The sequence below is a fragment of the Acanthopagrus latus genome, chromosome 22 (genome assembly GCF_904848185.1).
Source record: "Acanthopagrus latus isolate v.2019 chromosome 22, fAcaLat1.1, whole genome shotgun sequence".
NCBI classification, from domain to species: domain Eukaryota; kingdom Metazoa; phylum Chordata; class Actinopteri; order Spariformes; family Sparidae; genus Acanthopagrus; species Acanthopagrus latus.
Genome location: NC_051060.1, coordinates 22390465 through 22413668, shown reverse-complemented (window position 1 = coordinate 22413668; position 23204 = coordinate 22390465). Strand labels below are relative to the sequence as shown.

The window sequence follows — 23204 nt, the reverse complement described above, 5'->3', positions numbered from 1 at the left end:
TCTATCACAAAAAGTAAAATAAGCAACAACTAATAAGCAACAAATAAAAGATAAAAAGTCTAGAAAAGCTATCAAAAATATATGGTTATTGCCATGAACTGCCGGTCGCCATTTTGGCTCTTGAACATACATAAAAACAGTATAAATTATGATTTGACGAAGGAACAAACCAGAAGTATATTTCTAATTATTAATAAATAACTCTTAATATATTCTTAAATGATCAAAAAAGAAGTTGCCATTAAGACACAACAACAACAACAGAAGTGTTGGATGGAGACCTTGTTTTTACTTTGAGTTTCAACGTTGGTACAAAAATGTAATAAAGAACAGCGAATACAAATAGAACCATAAATAACGTGTGCGTTCTGCACTTCACATTGGATCAGGTGGAGATCAACGTGACCGTGGTCCAGCTACCAAACGCCGGTTTCAGTGTTTAGAGTGTAATGAGTTTTTTTGGCACTTCAGCATCCCGTATGTTGTTTGTTTGGTGATGAGCTGTCTGTGTATCAGTAGTCCATGGAGTGCAGCTGGTTCTTCCTGTCCGACTTCCCCTGCACTGCTGTGGGAAGCAGCGGCAGATTCAGGTCCGCCACTCGGCGCTGGAGAGACGAACGTAACTGAACTGAGTTTCTCTTTGCTGCGTTCATCCCTCCTCCTGCCGTCCCTCTATCTCCTCCTCCTCCTCCTCCTCCTCCACCTCCTCCTGTCGACAGATCTCGTCTCTTGCTCCTCTCCTGCCTGAGGCTCTTAATGACCAAAGTATGCTGTCTCTGCGAGGGGAAGGCGGGAGGTTTGGACCCGTTCACCAGGAGTCCTGGAGGTCCGGGCCGGGTCAACCCTACCCACGTCATCTTCCTGCCGCGTCCGTCTTTCAGCCCCACGTTGCGCAGCCGGGGCAGCGGGGCGGAGGGTGACGTCTGCGTCCTCTCGGCGGCGCCCAGGTGGTCTCTGTCTGAGGAGTGTGTGGTGTGCGTGTCGGCCTCCAGGAGCATCCTGGGAGAGATGCCGTTCTTCTCTGCCGAGTAAAACGTCTGCAGCTTCTCCAGGCGCTCGTTGATGCTCAGGTGATGAGCGTGGTCGTCCTGGTGGCGGCTGTCGCGGAAGCAGTCTGACCCCGGGTCTGCGGCGCCATCCGACTGAGTCGTCCTGAGCAGGTGTGTGTGTCGCATCGGCCTCGACGTGCTGCTGTCTCTGATTGGCTCCACGGGGACTTGGCAAGGTGCAGAGTCACAGAGTTGAGATGCAGAGGTTTTAGGTGGAGAGAGGTGGACGAGCTCCCGGTCTCCGAACACCGTCACTGGAACACACACACACACACAGATACGTGATAGTGTTGGGTTACGTTTGTTTCGGTCTATGCTATGAATCCTCACCTTCAGGGAACAGCGTCTCTCTGGTGTCCAAGGTGATGGCGATTTCCTCATCAGTGGCTGCATCCTCTGCAGACAGACGGACGGGGGAGGGGGAGGGGAGCAGGCGAGGCGGTATGGAGGGGGAGGCAGAGTGAGGAAGCTGCGGCAGAGACGGAGACGGGGGACGGTTCTCGGCGTCTTCCCTGTGGTCCTTTCTGTGCAGGTCCTCGGGCCGCTTCCTGTTGCTCTGACACTCGGTTGTCTGCTGGGCTCTCAGAGGCCGGCTGGACTGCTTGGAGCTTTTCTCACTGGTTGGTTCATTCTGACGACAAGTAGTGATTATTTGTCAGGAGCCACAACAACATTTACCTGCTGTCAGTCTCTGGGGTAGTAAAAACTGTTGTTCCTTCAGGTTTTAAATCTTTAACCTCTTTGCATAAGATCAGTGTAGTAAGTACCTCGACGGAGGGGTAACACAAAATCAGGACACTGAAAATTAGAGAGTTGTTTTTTGTATATTATTTTAACTACAAAATCCACACTGTTGCACTGGATGGCATCTTACTGCATTGCCAGGAACAAGGACACTGTAGGTTATTTTAAATCCTACATACATCTTCTGGCTCCTGTAAAAAAAAAAAAAAAAACTGACTCGTGTATTAATCCACGTCTGAAAATAGTGCCAAGAAACGCTCCATACTTCTGTCTGAAACCACAGAAAGAAAACTATATATTTTTGATAAACATTTGGTGGAAGAAATGTGAGAGACGAACTAAATCATTGTTGGTGTGAGTCTATTACGGGATTAGTTGACAATAAAAAGTAGAATACTGTTATTCGAACATCTCTAAATGACTCCTGTATTTGTGTTCATGATGTCACTGACGTAATCACCTGTTGTTGCTGCGTCTTTGATTCAGTGTTGTTCCGCTCTCTCCATGTATTCTTGCTGGGAAGACTCCAGTCGTTGCTCTCTATCTTCTGCCAAATCAACAAGGTTTAGCTGTTACAACTTTACAGCAGAAGATGAGAACGATGGTACAATGATCCAGAAGTTTGTTTCTGGCATCAGAAAACGCCAGTGTCTACGAGTGGGTGCTCGAAAATGAGGTGTGAACCTTGCTGGCCTTGGCTCCTTTCTGGCTCCTGCTGAGCTTGTTGAGCAGCAGGTGGTAGGAGGCCATGATGGCGGAGGGTCGGTTGGTGGTGAGTGTGTGTATGATCTCTGACAGCGAGTAGCCCAGCGTCTCCGTCATGTACGCCAGCACGGACGAGTTGAGATCCTCCGGACACAGCCTGGGAAACAACGTGAGGGAGAAAGAGAGAGAGAGAGGATGGAAAAAACTGGAATGAATTATTTGGGGGGTCACTGAGGAGTTGTTGGTGAGGAACGACGAGGAAACTGTACAGCTTTGGTTTGACGATTTCTTTAACCGGGAGAAGAACAGAGCTGGAACAGTTTGTGCTTCATTCATGTGGATTTCCAGCAAAGGCATTATTGCCAGGAGGAGCCATACATGATTGCATTTCCACGCTGCGTAAAGTGATAAAAGCCTTTTAGTCATGCTATATTATACAAAGCTGTTACCCTACTGGCCACAAAAATTTTCATTTTGTTAGAAAACTCGCAGTGATTTGCTTCTCGGTTCTGTTGCCCACATTATAATGTTTGCTGCAGAACTTTTCCCCGAGGAGAGCCTCACTGTGCTCTCATGGCACAAACAGACAAATGACAAACAGTGCAATACAATATATGTGGAGATATATCTAGAAATATGATTTTTTTTATTCTTTTTACAGTATAAAAATGGGTAAATTCAGCACCATAAATTAATAAAACTGTGTAAATTCATTGCATTTGAAGTTGCTCTCGGGTTTGTTTGTAGGCGATGTGTCAAACGTTAGTCAGACGGTATATATCAGTTTACCTGTTTTTATGAGAGAGTGCGTGCAGCGGTTTCTTGGCGTATCCCTCGTTGATCCATCTCTCCTCCATCGCAGCTCTGACGCTGGGTCTCTTGGCCGGGTCGGGCTCCAGGAGAGACAACACAAACGCTGCTGCGCCTGAATCAGGAGATGGAATGAAGCAATGTTTCTTAACTTTCAGAGTTTGAATTCAGTGATTTCTGCCCTTTGGTTTCAGTCTCTTTCAGCCCATTGTTTTGGTTTTATGGCTCGCAACTTTACCGTTTTGTTTCTCGCCGCTCTCAAAACTCAAAAACCCGACTGATTGCCTCACTGTTTGCCCAGAACCAAACAGTAGATGGATGTGTCGGTGAACACAGAGGAGTGTTTTGAAGCGAAGGAGCCAAATATTTCTCTCAAGAGCTAAAAGAAGATTTGCCAGGGTCAGAGAGGCCTGAAAATCAATTTTTGCAGGTTTAAAAAGCTTTAATCACAAATCAAACATTACCTGCGTGACACCGCACAGTCTATATTCTGAGCTCGAGCAACAACTGTTGTGTTTTATGAATTAAACTCAAGCACGCTTGGAAGAATTACGCCAAATGACGCGTCACAATACCTCATATTCACCCGAACACTGATGGCCATACGAGGCCTCGGCCTGATGGTCTGGGGCAGTTTTGTGTTAGTCTCGTGTGGTTTAAGGGCCCTTAGGCGAGCGGACTGGTTTTAAGATCAGACCACCAACCAGGCTGATTCTCTGCCTGGCCAGAATGGACCAAACTAAAAAAAGCCATTGTTACACAACTGCTGCAGGACTGCCAGGCTGATGTCACTCACTGTGACTCCACTGAAACTGTATCGGAGCCGACAGCACGGAGAGAGGCGGGGTTTCCCTGCAGGACAACCGATTCAGCCTGTGACATGTAGATGTCCCGTGACAGCCAAGAGAGGTTGATAGTTTGACTCCAGATGGGCATTCCTGATAAGCTCCACGGTCTGGAGGAGTCGATGGGTTCGAACAAGGCTGCTGAACAAGACTTTTCCATTCTGCTGGCTGCTATCAGTTGCCTTCACTTTTCGATGAAAGAGCCAAAGCAGCTCGTCTCGGTCAAGGTCGACTCAGTTTGTTTCCTACTGATAACAAACAACTGCACCATCTGTTGATTTCATCTATAATGTCAGGAACAATCGTCTCTTGACGCTCAGTTAGTTTGCAGTGATAAAAGTCGAAGATAACATCAAAAAATAATTTGTGGATTTGAAGACGACAAGCTCACAAAAACACCAAACAAACGAAGGAGCGAACTTAATTATGAGTGTGTTCGGTGTGACAAGAGTTACTGCGGCAGTAAAAGAAAGAAGGTTTGAAAAACAACCTCGTTTAGAGGCGGGATACAGCCCGGGAGTTAATGTCGATGTCTCAGATGCCGCCTGGGCAGCGATACAGCCACTAATCTGATCTTGTCACAGTTTCAGAGCATCAGAGCTGTGCTGGCTTCGGCCTCAGTAACAGGAGCTATGTTTGTTTGTGGTGACATGGCGCCATGACAGAGTGTAATAGGGTGACTATGTGTTTGAGAGAGAGAGACCGAAATAGAGAAAAAAAAACCCGAGACACTAAGGCAACTGTGTAAGTAAGAAATAAGTGAAACATTTCTTTCCTTCAGCTTTTCTTTCTCATGACTCAGACGGCTGGAGTTTGTGTTTACAAGGAGTCATTTACAAAAAGCTGGACGCTAATTTCTCACAATTAAACATGAACGCAAGTTTAGAATAGCACAAGCAATCTTTTCCAAATGGAAACCCAGTCACTGTTCACAGTCCATTTTATCCCTCAGGTTCTCAAAATGTTTTTCCTCATTCAACCAATTTCTGCAGCACGTCTGTGTTCACGAGGAGGGAGGAGTGGATGAAAAGTTGCAATCAAACTCCTGCACAACGTCTAACCTGCCAAAATGCCAAAATACATGTTTTTACAAGGTTTGACTGCTAAACCAAGTTTGTGTGATGAAGGTCGAGCACTGAAACTTCGCAAATAAAAGCATTTTTGCGTGTTAGACGGGGTGTTTTAATTGCCACTCCATCGTTTCTCTCGTGTGACTTCTTGCACACTGACTGCACTCGTGGATTTACCTTTGCTGACGTCACTCGGGATGCTGCTGATCTCTCCGTTCACCATCTTCTGGTGCAGCTGCTTGATGTTGAACGGCTCGACCGTGAAGGGCAGAGTCCCTGTGAGCATTGCAAACATACTCACACCTCTGCACAACACAAGCAGAACGTGAAGAAACACAAACAACATTTACAGGATGCACACGGAGAAAACACAATCTGTAATTTGCACAATCCCCTCTCTGCTGTGATGGAGGCGACAGGAACAGCAGGCCTCCTCCACACACACACACACACACACACACACACACACACACACACACACACACTGAGACTTCATCACTTACACGGACCAGACGTCAACTTTGGGTCCGTACTTCCTGTGAGCGAGCAGCTCGGGGGCAGCGTAGGCAGGACTTCCACACTGGGTGTTGAGGAGCTCCAGGGACAGAGATTCAGCCTTCAGAGTGTTGCTCAGGCCAAAGTCTGCGTGAAACATCATCGTTTTAACAGCCGAGCGCAGGCACAGATGGACTAGATGGCTAAGACAGGTTCTGCCACACTGATCTGTCCAATCTTGTTTTTTTTTTTACAGCGGTGCAGATGTCTAACAGGGTCAGATGTCATCGGAGGAAACAAGAACTTTAACATACCCACAATCTTTATGTTGTTGTGTTCGTCCAGCAGGAAGTTCTCGATCTTTAAATCTCTGCAAGAGACGAGCAGAGAGAGAGAGAGAGAGAGAGAGAGAGAGAGAGGGCTGTTAGGAAAGAAAAGCAGATTGTGGTATTTTCACGAGCTCTGTCCTTAATCCTACAAGAATTTCTAAAGTGATTTTTTCCTCTCAGACGAAGGTTTTGGAGCCGTTCGCTTGACAGACAATACGATGGTTGGTCAATTTAAGAAGTCCTCAATGTGTGTTGGCCTTACAAAGCTTTTTCTGTATATTTATGGACAACCAGATGAGATGGGACCAGACTGGACCCACAGAAGCAAAGCAAAACCAAAAAGCTAAATCTGGGTTTGGGTAGAGCTCAAGCTTTTAAAAACACTGGTAAAAAATAGTTTTATTTGCAAGTTTTCTGGATGAACATTTAATGGTAATTTGGGGGATTCGTTTCTTTTGGACTGATCGTGATTTTCAAATCAAGCCACACTGAAATTTTCATTGAGGCGAAGCTCCTCTTGACTTACTTACTCTCTCTACAGCGAAGTAATATCTCTGTTTTCACCTGGAAAAGTTGCTCGATTTCCCCCCCCCGAAAGTACCCCAGCCTCACCACCAACCACACGGGCTGCTCTGAAACTACTGAGCTAAATGAAAATCTGCGGTCGGGACAGAGAGAGAGAGAGAGATCCCCCTATAAACTACAGCCTGGGAATCAGCCATGTTCCTTTCATCTGCCTTCATCTAACCAACAGACACTCCGGGTCTCAAAAATCCAGAAAACACGGCTCACACAACCCCAAGAAAAGTTCAAAGACAGATGAGGGGGGGGTGAAGCAAAGAGAGGAAAAAGAGTAAGAAGAGAGAGCGAGAGCAGACATTGTCATAAAGGAGAAAATGTATGTGGTAAACCTACTGGATGTGGGTGGCATGAGGTGCATTTAAGTGCAAATTTTCCATTTATTTCCAGTTTAATCATCTCTGTGTGGGACTGTGGCGCGAAGTGTGTGTGTGAGCACGTGGGTGTGTGTCAGTGTGTGTGTGTGTGTGTGTGTGTGTGACAGAGCGAGGTGCTATTGAAGGGCTGGGAGCGATGTCGTTGAGGGACTTCATTAGAGAGGAAGTCCATGATGTTGTGATGATGTGTGAATCATGGCGCCGGCGCAGGATGATGAGGTCATTGCCTGGTAATCACATTCCCACCTTCAGAGGAGCCAAGGTCTTAAACCAAAGCCCAGCACTGTGCATATTGTGTGTGCATGTGTGTGTGTGTGTGTGTGTGTGTGTGGGTATTGGGTCTCTAACACCTACACATACTAAAATGCCACTAAAATAACACTCTCAACTCCCACGCTGCACTGCGCCATACATTGCCTTCTCCTGCAGCGTTTCCTCTCCTGTAGGCTGTTAATGCCCCGAAAACTACCTCGCGTATGTGAAACTACAATATCTGACCTTAACATCCAACGTGCAACAAACAGCTACTGTGTGCAGGTAAATCTGGCCTCCTCACTGTGGACGGGACACTGACATTTTGAGACAATAGCATCTGAGTGTGTTTAGTGTCTTTCTGCATCACATGCTTTTGATTGGATGAGTGTTACACTAACCCAGTCAGCATAGTTTTGCTACAAAATTTACAAATATCTGGGTGAAAACTGTGAGATTTATTAGAAAAGTCTTTTTTTTTTCTACCGTTGTTTCAACAGTTTAAAGATTTGATCCACAGCCATTTAATATTGGAACAATGGTTATGTGGACGTAAAACTTCTGTGACCTACAAATTATTAAAGTTAAATATTTATGAATACATATTTAGGGCCAGCAGAGAGTTATCTTAGCTTAGAATGAAGCCTGGAAACACTGAAACTAAATCCACTCAGTCCAAAGGAAACAAAAGTCAGACTAGCAGCACCTCTAAAGCTGATAAGCTGACAGGTTAGATCATGTTTGTGGTTTTATGAGGGGGGTTATGTGCCAGATTATTTCTTGGAGACAGATCTACTTTGCCTTCCGTTTTACCCCACAATGGATTATTACCATTATAAGCTAACCTGCTGTGTGTGTGTGTAGTCTCACCTGTGCACGATGCCGTGTTTGTGCAGGTGCTCCACTGCAGACAGGATCTGACGAGTGTAGCGCCGCACCTCCCTCTCCTCCAGCCGCTTCCTCTCACAGATCCGGTCCATCAGGTCTCCGCCGGCACACAGCTCCATGGCCATGTAGTAGCTGTTCTCTGTCTCCAGAGTCTGACACACACACACACACACACATTAGATGCAGATGTATGATAATCTGTGGATGGACCTAAATCTGAGCGGGTGCAGCATAACATTTATATTTTAGTTTTCTACCTCCAGCAGGACGACGATGTGAGGGTGTCGGATCATCTGGTGAATTCGAGGTTCTCGCTTCATGTTCTTCAACACGTACGAGTCCTGCCGCGCCTTCTTCTTGTCGATCACTTTGATGGCCACCTAAACACACAAGTGCACACATGCAAACGGATGTTTTATTGCCCCAAGGGAAAGATGAATTTCCACTAAGGATTCATTATTTTAACTCAACTGCGTTAAAGAAACCAAGTTCTGGGTACTTCAGGCGGAGTGATCTTACGACCAGTTATCCCACAAGATAACTCTGATGGCATAAAAGCACCAAAATGCAGAAGAATGATATTGCTGACATTGAAACGATCCAGCTCCTTCAGGCGACTACAGTTTGTCTCAGATAACCAATCAGGTGAAAACCTCCTCGGTGTGAATGACAGTAAACAGTTGGTGAGATCTAGTTTGGCGTTTTGTTATTTGGTTTGAAATTAATCCTAAAAGTCAACAACAGCCTGTGTTTAAATATTTGCAGACTTGACCTCCTCAGGTTCGGCACCTGCAGAGGGTAACAGGGGTCAAGAGGTGCAAACACCCCCGGAGATGAGTTTGGTCATTGCCATGGCGACCAGGTCAGGGACTCAGTGACCGGTGAAAGAAAGTCTCACACACATACACACCATCCCCCCCCCGCTTCACAATAAGAGCACATCCCTATTGTCCCAGTTTGGAGCCACATCAAAGATAGACGAAGTATGAAACAATAAAAACATTTAACATGTAATCAGAATACAAATCAGATCTGCACTCCATGTATTATTTATGTTTTCACTCGTATCATAAAAGGACTACAACGACATTTTGTTAAACTTGTGATGTAAAATGATGATAAATTAATCTTGTATGTTTAAAATCATGTTTACATGTCGTTTAAAATTACTGCCATTTTGTTTTTACAGAACTCCCCAAACGCTGAACATAAAACAGAAAGTTTTTCTTTTTTAAAATAACTTTAAGAATCTTGATTGAGTCCGTCTGAGTTTTCTTTCTACACGTCGCAAGAATAATAACAGGCCACTGCCTTCTTAAACGCGGTATAATGATCGGTTACAAGTTCACAAGTTGTAAACGTGTAATCATGATCTTGTATGTGTGTGATCTTTCTCACAGCCGATGTGCCGCCCTCACAGTCTGAGGCGTCTCTTCCTCATTTATGCCTCCCTCACACTGTGAATCAGAGAGAAAGCACCGACCTTTTCCCCCGTGCCGATGTGCAGCCCCTCCATCACTTTGGCAAACGAGCCCTTGTTGATCATCTTCCCCACCAGATAGGACCCCACCCGTTTGGAGTGGGGGAAGCTTCGCAGCAGCTCCCTGGGGACCTTCAGGGAGGGCAGAGGCGGCCGCTCTCGGCCCGGCCCCGTGGCTTCCCACTGGGACACGCCGCGCTCTCCTTCGCCCCTTCCCTCCGCCACCATGTCCTCCGGAGCGGGCTTCACTGCTGCAGCTGGCATCCCGGACAGGGCCCGGGCCCCATGTGGCCACACACGAAAGCCCGGAACAGGACGGTCTACGTACAGCTCACATACTTACACACACACATGCCCATAAACACACACACACACACACACACACACACACACACTGGTTGATTGGAGATTGGAAAAAAAAAAAGATCCGTCTTCAGGAGCAGGTGCGCGTCCTCGACTGCTGTCCTTCCTCCCTAAGGACAGTAAATCCTTTTCTCCAGTCCGCTGAAAGATTCCTCTTTTCTTCTTTGTTTTTTTTTTTTTTTCACCAAAGTCAAGTGCCTCAAAGTGTCTCAGTCCAACCGTGCAGCATGCAACACATTAGCTCCTCTCTTCCTTCTCTCGCTCCGTCTCTCTCTGCCGGTTAGTGGATGATTAACTGTTGTGCTCTCAGGTCAGCTCCAGTGATGAGGAGGACATTCTACACCGTAATTACCCCCCCGCTGCACACACAGACCGAAGGTACACGCAGACACTCGCAGCCACACAGTGACCGTTCAAACTCCTCTTTAAATTCAAATGCGTATATCTAATGTGCATTTTAGTTCCCTAGTAACAGAATCACGTCATTCTCTAATCAGGGTTGTTATGATGCACTCATGAGGACTGGGAAAGAATCAGACGGATAACTGAACATCAGCTAGAGATTTAGAAAAGCCTGAAATTTGGACCCAGGAGTCTTTTTTTTTTTTTTTAAGCAAATCAAGTGTCTCAATCTGTTTAACATGTTGATTTGTGAACTTTAGAGAACTCTACTAGCTGTTTCCCCTTACTTATCCTCTACATGCTAATCTCAAAAGGTGCAATTCACACTAAAAAAAGGGGGGCAGCATATCACCGGAACAACCGCTAACTGCTGCTCCAGGTGAGCGTTGAGGTTTACGCTGTTAGCACAGCGGCTTTGGACCAAGACAGGCTAAAGCTAGCTGGCTAGAATGCTAATTTCTATGGACGTCATGATGTCTAAACTTTTACTTCTCACATTCTTGTTGATCATTTTTTACATATTTCACCTTTGTGCCAACTGTCTGCTTGTTATAACGCCATATTTACCGTGCAGACATGATGGTGGTATCAATCTTCTCAACTGACCTTCAGTGAGATCAATAAATAAAAGTAAGATGTACTTACTAACTAAATCTACATAATATTTACCAGGTACATAACCATACGAATGGCTTTCATCGGTTAATAAAGGAGCAATTGATTTCATAATACAAACATCTTCCCACCTTAATTACTGACCACTGCAAGGTGATTATCTGTTGTTTGTCCCCGGAAAGGTCAAAGGTCAAAGATAGAGATTCAGTGTCCTTTCTTGACCACCACTCAGCGAGGCCGACATCACCGTGAAACCATCACCAACCTACGACGATGACCGGCACAATAACGCTCATCATTTCTGTCAAAAACAAAAAGTGGAGTTGTAAGATTTAGAGGTGATATTAATGATATAACATTTAAAAAAAAGGGGGAGATCAGGGCCCACCGAGTGTGTTATGACAGTGGTGATCAATGGAAAGCAGTGGTGAGGTTTTGTGCCGATGACTGACGGCCAGCGTTGAAGTATGGCGGCTTTTTGTTTTTTTTCTGCTACCGTTTGTATTAAAAAAGTGTGTGTGTGTCTGTGTGTGTGCACGTCGGGGGTCAGATTGCAGTGTGTTGCCGCTCGATTCTTCCTCACTCAGCTGATGAAAGGAGGGATAGAGCCTTATATCCGCCGTGTAACCCTATACGCTCACACACTCTCGAACTCACACACACACAAACACACACAAAACCTCACACAACCTTTAACTGAGCGACTGTAGTAGCCAAGTGAAGCTTCTAGAGTTACGTTGTTTTGTTTTAAACATGTTGATACTGTATAATTTGATTTGGCTTTCAGAGCGCACACACAGTTGCTGCAGCCGTGATGCTTTTCCTCCTTTCTGTGCGCGATCGAGCGCCGTTAAAGTCGACGAAATCACAGTCAAAACACTTTGTCGACGGCTTCTCTCTCTTTCGGTGGCCGTACACCAACGCTTAAGAACTCTTTATGAGAAGCAATCAGCAACATTGACCAATAAAATGGTCTAAACCATAATTAAAAAAGACACATAATATAAAAAAAAAAAAAAAAAAATTACCCACACTGTACTTTGGTGTCAACAGCTTTTTCCAGAATATTCTGCAATGAGCCGCAAAACACAGCGCGGTCCACCATTAATGCTGTGAAAACATTCAACCAAACTCCCGTCAAGATAATCGCTAATTTTCCAAAACACACTAAATCTCACATCTCTCTCCTCTTCTTCTTCTACTTCCTCATGAACGCCAGGAGCCCAGCACTTCATAAACGGGTCTTAAGGCCCTGGCGTGTGTTGTGGGAGGAGGTGTTAACACACCCTCCCCCCCATGATGGTGAGGAAGGGTGTCAAGCTGTATCTGGCTCTGCGCTGGACGGAAAAAAAGAAAAGAAAAGAAAAAGGAAAGAAAGTGCGACAGAGAGAAGAAGAAACGGCGTGCCGCGTCCATCTCCCCCCGACAAGAAAGTGATGGATGAGGGACGGGAAGCGAGTGAAAAACCAACAACTGCAGGGAGAGACGGGATGAGTGAGAAGGAGAGAAACCGAGCTTCACGACTGAAAAACAAATGTGAATTAATAAGACCTCAGGAGGCTTTTTATATAACCTCGGCACTGCCGTGCTTAAATGTTTTTTAGAGGCTTCTCTGTGTGTGTGTGTCTGTGTGTCTGCGTTAATGTGTGTTTCCATGGTTCAGAAAAGGTCATTCTCACTGCCAGAGACCACAGTCTATTTGTGTGTATGTGTGTGTGTGTTTGTACGCCGTTTCTAAAAAGCACAGCGTTGTGTGTGTTTTTCAGATTACGAGTCTTTGCATCTACACATGTGCATCCATAAGCTCCATTTACATGCCTTACAGTATAATTATGCGAGTATACAAAGTCGAGTGTGTGTGTGTGAGTGTGTAAGTGTGTGTGTGTGTGTGTGTGTGTGTGTGTGTGTTGCGTTGGCGCACAGGAATGCTGGCTTGCCTGTAGGACTTGGCGACCTTCTCGGCGGTCACATTAAATGAGAAGAGAAACCCCCTTCTGCTTCCTGCCTGTAATAAATGGATCCCCAGCAACCATTAAGGCATATTTTAACACCAAATAACTCCCCCAAACCACACTAGAACAGACGCCGTCGACCCCCACCCCTCCCACCATCTTTCTCACTCTCTCTGTCTTCTACTCTGTTTTCTTTCATTTCTCCATCGACCCTACTGCGTCGACACAAAAAGAGCAAAGAGGCCAAAACGTTGGGATGAGATGTTTGTGATGCCGCAGCAGGATGTGAGATATAACTCTCTTTACGTACCCTGTCTTTGAATGTTTGACATCGGAGATTTGTTGTTGCAAATACAGATAATAGGAAATCAAATGTCTTTCATCGACTTTATGGATAATACCACCAACATGAACACCGAGTCATGATCTGCCCCCATGTGGATTCAATTTCATAAAACGTTTCTGGAGTCGCAACAACAGAACGGCGACTTGCTGGATACCATGTCTCCATACAGCTCGTCCTGTGTCGTCCAAGTCTTTCAAACTGATTGAAGACTTTATTTTCTTCAGCCTTAGTCTTCGGCTGCTGAGATAAAAGTGTTAGTGCACACCCTGGACATTTGGATTTTGCTGTATGGAGCCACTTTATGTGTTTTTCTCCAGTGGTTTTCTTACATTTTAAAACAAATCTCCGTCTATTTAAGTTCTTTAGGAACGCTGTTTTTGCTGCGATGCTCCGGGAATGTTTGGTGGACTACAAAACCCGAAGAGGGTGAATACAGAATGACTGCAATACAGTAGGCGGCAGAAGAACGAGAGGGAGAGGAGGAAGAAGAGGAAAAGGAAGAAGAAGAAGACAAAGAAAAGGAAGAAGAAGAAAAGGAAAAAGAAGAAGACAAAGACAAGGAAGAAGAAAAAGGAAGATGAAGAAGACGACAGAAAAAGAAGAAGAAGATTTTGTGGTTTTCCTTGACTTATGTTTTATTTATTTAGTATATATTCATACTTTGTTGTCAAATTCCAGTTCCAATGTCTGAATATCTCTCGGATTTAAAAGTGAATCACTCTTTCAAAGGGACCTACTTACATTATTATCCTGTCATCATTATATCAGTGTCATTAAACTGAAAATGTCTGAAAATATCAATAATATCACTGATCGCAACTGTTTCTGGGACAATATACTGTGGCATGACTTGATATAATAACGTCGAGTCCTGGCAGATCATCAGTATCAGCTCTCTGTCCACCTCAGTGAGGGAACAGGAGCTGCTGTCCCTGTCTGCCCTCCAGTGGACACAGCAGACCGATGCAAGGACACATGAACGGCCAACAGAAAGAATAATCCAAAAGTCTCTCTTTCTGTGAGACATTTCTCCAGTTATACAGCAAAAACTAACATTAACTCAGAGATGAAAGGTCAGAGAAGGTGTGGTAATCAGTCCCACATCATGAGGACTTCTTTCTACAGAAATACACACACCACACACACGTTCGGCCTGTAGACCAGAGCAGCAGGTCTTTCTCTCTTTGCTTCACACGGCCTCGCTCTCACCACCTGCACACTTCGCCCACAGCAGAGCAGCAACAAGTGCGTAACGCGTTAACACTCATTGTGTAAAGGGGGGGGCCGCTGTTGTTCAGAAGGGATTTGGGGATAATGTAGGGAAATAATTAACTGAGGCCAGCGATTGCAGCTCGAGGGAAAGTGAGTCACCTCATCGCAACATAACTGCTGCAGCGGAGTAAACAGCACAGAGCGGATACTTGGATGGACCAGCAGGAGAATTTTGCAAATTGGGGGGAAAAAAAAAAACGGTTGACGAAGACGAAGAACACGGACAAATGTTGGAGTAGAGAGCGAGAGTGCTAGTGCTTCTAATTAGCTGACATTGAGGGGATGGGGACTAGTTTCTTTTCTGTATGGCTGCGCAGAAGAAAATATGCATGCAGTCATGGACGAGAGGCTAGCAAACTGAGCTAAATAAGTTAGCTAATGTTACAGCTGAGCTGTTAATGTTTACACCATCCACAAGCAGGTCAAACTCAACAACCCACACCAAACAATCACACCTGTTTTTGATTTTGGGGTGAACTGTCCCTTTAAAAAGACAACATTGGCCCTCCTACATGATCACTCATGTAGTCCTGTGGTTAAGGGGGGGGGGTGGGTAGACGGCTGTCAATCACTGACGACTGCATCTGTGACCGCAGCCCTCCTGATGTGTCATCGTCCGTCAGTGACAACCGCCGTCACTTCACCGCGTCATCGTCAGTCAGCGCAGCCTCGCGTGTCATCAGTCAGCGCCTGCATGTTGCCTGCGGTCGAGCCCCTCTCATGTTCTGTGGTCTCTGCGCCAGTGATGCTGATTGGAAACGTTCTCCATGGTTTCTAAACAGACAAACAACGCGCTGCACTCTTTAAGACTTTAAGCTCCGCGTCCTCCACATCATATACCGCGAGAGCAGCACACGGACCAAACCGCCGCTGCCCGCAGAAACGTTTTCAATGAGATCGAGTTGCTTCGGCACCAAAATGGTGCTGAATTACCTCTCCGAACAGTTAGGGGAAGTGTGTTTTATGAAAACACCATGTGCCAAAGAAAACTGAAATAAAGAGAAGGGGAAAAAAAAATAATTAAATAACACTAGTAGCATGTTTGATTTAAGGCTTTCTTGAATTCTTAACTCACGTCTAGACTCAGTGTGGAGATATTTAAGCGTTGATGTATCAGATGAACTGAGCAGCATCACTTTTTGAACATTTCAAATGTAAAATAGTTGTGGTCGAAACAGCTTCGCTCGTTAGAATACAGTAGACCTATTTTAAATGTTTTGAGCATTGAAATTTTTAATTAGCGCCGTAATACGTGAGATATTAATCACACCTGCTTGTAATGACCAGATGCTGAAAGATCATGAGATATTTTGTTTGTTTCAGTGACATTTGTTTCAGTGAATGGTTCAGTTATAGTGTCTGTACATTTTGTCTCCCAACACAATCATGTTAACACATTTATCCACACTGTGTGGACTGACTGAGGACATAATATGTCATATTTCTGTGTTAAATTGTCTAAATGTGACTGATTTTTGCTGCATATTTTGTTGAGTTGTGTACTGACATTTTACCAAATGTTTCCAATAATGTTCAAAACAAGAGAAATCTGTAATGTTCTTCTGTTTTTTTTTTCTTCACCTGTCACTATAACCTGCAGTAGAGATTCAGAGAATGAGGGAGGAAGCTGGTAAATGTGATTAAAAATGATGTGAATAAAACTTTAATTACGTCGTCCATCAATATTTCTGCAGAAGTCAAAACCACATAGATCAGTGATGGTTTTACAATGAAGGCAACAACTCCCACACGTTGGCTCTTGTCAGAAGTTACACACTTTGTGTTCAAGATATTGTCTGTAAAAAAAACAACATCAGAACAGGCCAAAAAGAAATGAGTGAAATGTATAATTTATCTCTTATCGGACAACTTAAACTTCTTTTCCATTTTATCTAATTCAGCCTGTCGGTGTTGAGTTCTTGACAACAAATTGATTCACTGTGTTACTTTTCACCGGCTCTAAAGTCAATTTGTGCTGTCTTAAAGTCCACTGTGTGCAGAGTGTTGTAGCTCACACACACACACACACACACACACACACACACACACACACACACACACCACAATACACATCCATAAAAAAATGTCTTTCCCAGAGCTTCAGTCCATCACACTCTGCTAATCCCACACAATCCTGACCAAGCCTGAAATGGGAGTTTGTGTCACGGGTGGTTTAGAGGTTTTCTACTGTCAACAAAACACTGACGAGAGAGAGAGAGAGAGAGAGAGAGAGAGAGAGAGAGAGGTGGAATAAAAATACAGAAAGAAAGGGATGAAAAAGAGCCCACCCCTTTGAGCTGACAGGCTGAAAACAGAGCGGTGCAACACCAAAAAAAGTGCAACTCCCACTGTCACTAATGCGGACCGTGTGTGTCTGTGCCTGAGCGCATGTGTGGCAGTGTGTTCTGGTGCACGTGCACGAGTGTGTGTACGTGCAGATGTGCATTTGTGTCTGTGTGTGTGTGTGTGTGTGCATGTGTGTGTGTGTGTGTGTGTGTGTGTGTGTGTGTGTGTGCTGGAGTGGCCCGCTGTGCCGTTCCCAAATTGAAATGTGAAAGAAACGTGTTGGAAGGTGATGACAAGAGTGAAGTGAACCAGTCGTTTCCTGAAGGCCCAGGCCAGATGTGTCGCACACAGAGCCTCAGAAATCTGCTGCACATTTCTCTTTAATAACCAGGATATTTAACCAGGGGAGGCGGTAGGAACTGCGGCTGTGTGTGTGTGTGTTTCATTTTTTTTTTTTTTTTTTGTACCTGAGTGCGCAAATGTGTGTGTTACGTGTTTGTGTTTGCTGGAGGAAGCCAGTGTGTGTGTGTGTTTTGGGGCTGGATGGGATGTGTGGTTTATTACTTTAATTGGACTTTTTTTTTTTTTTTTCAGACTGCAGCCCTGCAGAAAGTGAAGGGCGGAGAGGAGGAGGAGCGGGACGACAGGGAAAGAAGTCTGACAGACTGACGGCCACACCTCCGATCACCACTCAGGACACACACACACACACACACACACACACACACACACACACACACACACTGGGGCTATTCCATACTGTACTCAGCTACTGACCACAATGCCCGCCACTTCCTCCAGGAGCAAAGCCCTGGCGCCTAGAATAACAAAGAAAATATTCAGCTCCATACTGTCTGATGTCTTAATATTTCCAACCCTTCTGTTCTCATATACGCATGATTCATGGACTATAACTTAGAAATACAATCAGATCCTTTTCCACTGATCCTTCTGCTAGTTAAATAAAGCTTTCAGAGGAAATACTGCAGGGGTGTTGCAGATTCTGCGAAGGCCAGTTTCTGTGGGGGACGGTTTACGACACCAAATCTACTGACCGTAAAATAATTCACCGTATAGGCCCAGTTTAAGTGGGATTAAAGTGTGTTGAAAACAGATTTTCAAGTCTTAAAAGCACAATGAAACAATTACTCTCTAAGAAAGATGAAAAGCGCATACGCACCTAATTATTTGTTGCAGTTATTGTTTTATTTTCATTCCACCCTTTTTATAACGGCACATACAGCCAGACAACTGACAGCTGGTATTTTCTTTTTTCGGAAAGTTAACAACCTTCCGCAGAAAGCAGGGATTAATCAAACAACATATGTTGTTACAAGATCAGCTTCATCTTTTATGCAATATACATGTGAGCAAATATAATCTTAATGACTGTTTTCTCAAAGCAGCTTATAAATGAATGTTTAGTTTAAAGGAGCAGTTCAATCATTGCAGAAATACGCGATTCAGCCTGGAGCCAGGAAGTGATTAGCCTAGCTTAGCAACAGCTAGCTTTGCTTTGTCAGTATCTCAGTCAGAATTTGCTGCTTGACTAATTCAAATAGGGAGCAGCATCTTTACCAGAGTAACCCATAACTGCCATTAGCTCATTAGCTTAGTTAGCCATGCAGACTTTAGCTAGGCTGGGATCTTGCAGCACCAAGTAGCTGGTTAGCATGCTAACACTTGAAGATGTCTCTGCAACACAAAGACTTCTTGGGCGTACGGCAATAATTCAATGTTTCAAACTAGAATTTTTACATATTGCACCTTTAACAGACCATATCATCAACCCCAATCCATTTGGAGTGATAGATTCATGTATTTAAAAGCTTATCAGAAGCCAAAACACTGCAGAACTCTTTCAAATACTCACAGACGGGATTTTACAACATTGGAAAGTTGTCGTTTTTTCCTCACAACGATCATGAGATAATCGGGAGAAATGGATTACGAAGTAATCCGACAGGAATGTGCGCTTGCATCTTGTTTTAAATCATCTGAAATTTTAATCAATAACCAGATGAAATGTACTCTGCTGAAGCTGCTTAAATGTCTTGGCCAAAACGGCCTAAATCTGGATAAGGGATAAAGTCTCGCTGGTCCACTTCCAGGTGCTGATACCGACCCAAAGCTCGTTTTAGTGCTGCTAACTAAGGCTAAACTCTCAGCCCAAAACCTAGCTGATTCTAGCATGCATAAATGGGCCACAACCAGCTCGCATTTGTTCCCGTCGGTGCCAGAACACAGCCGAATGTGCTGACGCTCAGCCACAACAGGACCAACACGGCTTGGGTTGGTTTTCTTGTCGTTAGCTGCTGCATGCGAGCGTCATATTTTCAAAACCCAGACGCGGTCCCACAATCGGCTGCAGCGGGGACGGCCGTGAATGGCGGCATTGTGCGTGCCGCAGAAGAAGAGGTGCAGTTTGTTTGGGCAGGAGGAAGCTGCTGTTTACACAAAAGGTGTTGGACCAGCACACATTTAATCGCTTTGGCTTGTGCGTGTCTGTGTGAGTGTGTAATGAGAGAGTGTTTAGCTGTGTAAGCCCGCGTGTGTGAACATAATCGCCCATGATATACAACATTATGGCCGTTTCTTAATAGCAGTGTTTTAAGAACAGCCATTAATGCAGCTTGTAAAATATTCCCAACACCACGCCAAACACTCCCTTCAACTTCACCTCCCTCTCTCCTCCCTCGCTCTCTACCTCTCTCCACCTCGCTCTGCCCCCTCTCGCTTTCCCTCACCTCATTTGTGGGAGAATTTATTTAACTCGTTAAAAACAATTCTCTGAATATTCCCAGCTGAGTGACCAGGCTTCCGTTTTTTTTGTTTTTTTTTTCCACCATCGTTCTCTCTCTCTCTTTCTCTCTCTCAGCTTTGTTTTTTTTCCTCTCTTCTCTTAAACTAACCTGTATAATGTTGTCAGAACTGCTTGAGAATGAAGTGCTAAGTGTTGCTTTTTATGGGGAGGAAACAGACTGGAACAGCGGGTGTGTGTTTTCTGATGCCTACTAGACACACACACACACACATACACACACACACATATAGATATACATACATATACACACAACACGCACACACACACGCTCAGAAAACCTCAGAGTGAATATGTTATGAATTACAACCTGTTCATTGATGAGATAGCCCCGAAGCTTTAAGCTAGTAGATCATTAGCGTTTGTGAGTATGCAGTTGCGCTCCGGTTGTGTGTGTGTTTGTGTGTGTTTAGGGTTGACAATGTCATTAAGGCACCTGGTGAAAATCTGTTCTCAATTGTTGTGGTGATTTCTGCTGTTTTAATTTGGACAGTAAAGGCGCTGCCAGCTCTACCCGCCGTGATGCCGTGACCACTTAGCAATGTTAACTCCATTCCCATGCACACCAGCCCTGTAGGCTCCACACACACACACACACACACACACACACACACACACACACACACACACACACACACACGCTTTGTTTTATGTATTGTGTCCATAAAAGCTCAGCTCATAATTTGTTTTCCAAAATCGTGATGTGTCATGAGTGAGGAGTCTTTGTTTAAAAGGGTGTGAATAATGTGCAGAAAATTACTAAATAAAACTGTCATTCACAGGATTGTAAAGCAAAACCCGATGCCCTTCCCTTCTTTCTCTGTTCTGTGCAGTGAGGCTTCAGTAAAAAAAATAATAATAAAAAAATAAATATACAGATACCAGGAGTGGATGTACTGAAGAACGAAACAACAAAATGGAGGCACGGCCCACAAATTTTTTTAAAAAGTGCAGCCGTCTGAAGAAAACCTCTGAATACTTTCTCTTAAATACCACATAATAATACAGTTAAAACCTTTATTTGTATGGACAGTATCTGATCTGAATATGACCCAAATCACCCAGAAAGACATAAAAACATTGCTTAAGTTCATAAAGAACTGGTTTTAGTAGAGGTATAAAAGAAAAGGTCACTGAGGGAACAAAACAAGGTTTAAAGTTTCAATCGAGGAACTGCCAGTTTGTGCTGTGTGCTACTTTATTAACGTGAGACTGAGATTAAATTTATCAGCTCTAATATGAATTTCTGCTGAGTTTTCAAGCTGTAAATTAGTCGAAACTTTGGTGCTTTTACTAAACTTTGGTGTGTTTTATTTCTGCATCATCTGCACATATTTATTTTGGTCATTAGAGTCATAAGTTCATGTGACCTCTGTTCCGTGAGGGCTTGAATTTGATCAGTACTCTTTTTTTTTGCTTCCCTGGCTCATCTCCATCCCTCCCTCCATCCCTCCATCCCTCCCTCCCTCCCTCCAGGCCCTCTGCTGTCCCAGCTGACAGCTGGCTACGAGCACCTCTGACTCTGCCTGAGGATGAGATAAGCTCAAACACGATTGGATGGAACTAAAACAATTCCTGAAGGGTGAAACTGTGCAGTTGCATCAGAAAAAAAATAAAAGAAATGAATACCCGCTGAGCAAATATCACATTAAAAAACTGCACCAACAACACTATTGTTTGCCAGGCCCGGATTAAGGATGTTTTTCTTTTCCCTTTTGTTTTCACTTTTAAATGGATTTCCATGCTCTAAAAAAGAAAAAAAAAAGCTGCCTATACATCATGTTGAAACATCAGCGGGGGTTTTAATGGTGGTAATGGTGGTGCTGCTGGTGCTGCCGAACAGTGAGGGGTCCCGGGAATCAAACGGAAACCAGATGGATGCTTGGATGGCACCGAGTTCCTTCACCTCAACCAAACAGGAAATGGAATTATGGGCGATTATTCACGCTGCTCGCAGCTTCGAATCTCAGCTTACATGTGTATGATAGCCTTGTTTTTCGACTTGCTTAGAGAAATGTGCATGCGTTTCTGTTTGTGTGTGTTTGTGTGTGTGTGTGTGTGTGTGTGTGTGTGTACGTGATTAGGTATGTGGGGTGTTGGCCGTTAAAGACAGCTAATAAACTCTGTTCCCTTTCATTAGCGTGTGTTAGAAAAATGGCCCCGGCGAAATGAGTTTGCGTACATGTGTGTTTCGGCGTAGGTGAGTTTGACTGTGTCTGCGTTAACTAGGTAATATCACGCGTGTTGAGACGGCGTGCACTCGAGCGCCTGTGTGTGTGTGTGTGAGTGTGTGTGAGTGTGTATTCAATAAGCATGTGTTATGTTGTTAATAGCACACCTCGTTGGCCGGGCAAAAATGAGGTCGTTAAAACCGGTGCACAACTATGCTTGTGTACTCTGACTTAACAAAGACAGGTCTATATTTGTGAACGTAAGATTAGTGTGTGTGTGTGTGTGTGTGTGTGTGTTTCTCCAGTATTACTTCCCCTTCACACAGCTGTGTTGTAGCTAGCATGATACTCCCTGTTTTCCAAACCAGCAAATCGATTATACTCGGTTACGAATTCTGCTCATTAAGTCTCGGTTGGGCCACAAATAAGGTCGTGGGCCAGTTTTCCGAAGGTAAAGGTAGCAGTTCCAGGAGGGTTTTCATGAATAGTGATATCACATGATAGGATTGGATCAAGTATCTGGAACAAACACTGTACTTTTTAATGTACTAGTATTGTCAAAAATGACCTTAAGTCAAAAATGAAAACAACCCATATTTACTTTTCTTGTTTGGCGGCGACCTGAAGCAACTGTAGTTATTATTAAAGATGAACAGGAGGAAGTGAAGCGAGGAAGTCCGCATGAGGAGAAGGTCGGGGAAGGACGGTCAAGTTAAACAAGGACTTTCACTCGGGAGACGGCTGATCGTGTCCAGAGAGACACCAAAACTCAGCGGTAATTTGCTGAAACTTATCAACGTAAAGACGTAACGGTTACTCAGGTAATACTTTGTAACTTGTAAGATAAAGAAGTAATGGAGTGATTTAAACCCAAATCATGATGTTTTCCTAAACCTAACCCAGTAAGTTTTCTTGTCTAACTGTATTCATGGGTCATATTTTTAATAGTCACTCTTCTTTCAGCTCAGTTTTCATCTCAATCAACTCCTTTTTAATCTCTAAATGTTCCTTTATGTTCACTAGCTTGGTCTGTTTGTCGCTTGGTGCCGGGCAGGTTGTGTTCAGTGAGGAGACTGAAGGTTTCTCTGAAAACAGCTGCCTGCTGAGATTAAAGGAACAGGCCGTAAAATACATAACAAAGAGCTGAAAGAGGTTAAAATGCACTTGAGAGCTGAGAGGAGCTACAGAAACAGGTGATCATTTTCAGTGGATTCATCACTGCGAGCAGCCTCTTTCATACTACACCTACTCAAACTAAACATTTTGATGAAAGCAGGTTTAACTGTGTCTGACGTGAACCGAACGTGGACTCTGTGGTAGCAGGTATTCGGAGGGCGAGACGAGTTTCTTCCG

General features: G+C 44.3%; 1 protein-coding gene across 4 annotated transcripts in view; it reads right to left on the bottom strand.

The window, feature by feature from the left end:
- Window positions 1–267: 267 nt before the first annotated feature.
- LOC119012320 (hormonally up-regulated neu tumor-associated kinase homolog) overlaps window positions 268–23204 on the bottom strand; it is a 94359-nt gene continuing 71422 nt past the window's right edge. Inside the window, exons 2-13 of one of the 4 annotated variants that reach the window (XM_037086027.1) lie at window positions 11135–11304; window positions 8401–8523; window positions 8126–8295; window positions 6033–6088; window positions 5727–5865; window positions 5401–5528; window positions 3288–3423; window positions 2478–2655; window positions 2254–2340; window positions 1973–1984; window positions 1380–1680; window positions 268–1303 (exon numbers count right to left, since the gene is read on the bottom strand). In XM_037086027.1, coding sequence (XP_036941922.1) covers window positions 513–1303; window positions 1380–1680; window positions 1973–1984; window positions 2254–2340; window positions 2478–2655; window positions 3288–3423; window positions 5401–5528; window positions 5727–5865; window positions 6033–6088; window positions 8126–8295; window positions 8401–8463 — 2061 coding nt within the window. In that variant the 5' untranslated portion in view covers window positions 8464–8523; window positions 11135–11304 and the 3' untranslated portion in view covers window positions 268–512. Of the gene's footprint in view, window positions 1304–1379; window positions 1681–1972; window positions 1985–2253; window positions 2341–2477; window positions 2656–3287; window positions 3424–5400; window positions 5529–5726; window positions 5866–6032; window positions 6089–8125; window positions 8296–8400; window positions 8524–9626; window positions 11064–11134; window positions 11305–23204 lie in introns of those variants that run through there. The other 3 variants (XM_037086024.1, XM_037086026.1, XM_037086025.1) reach the window with 3 other exon arrangements.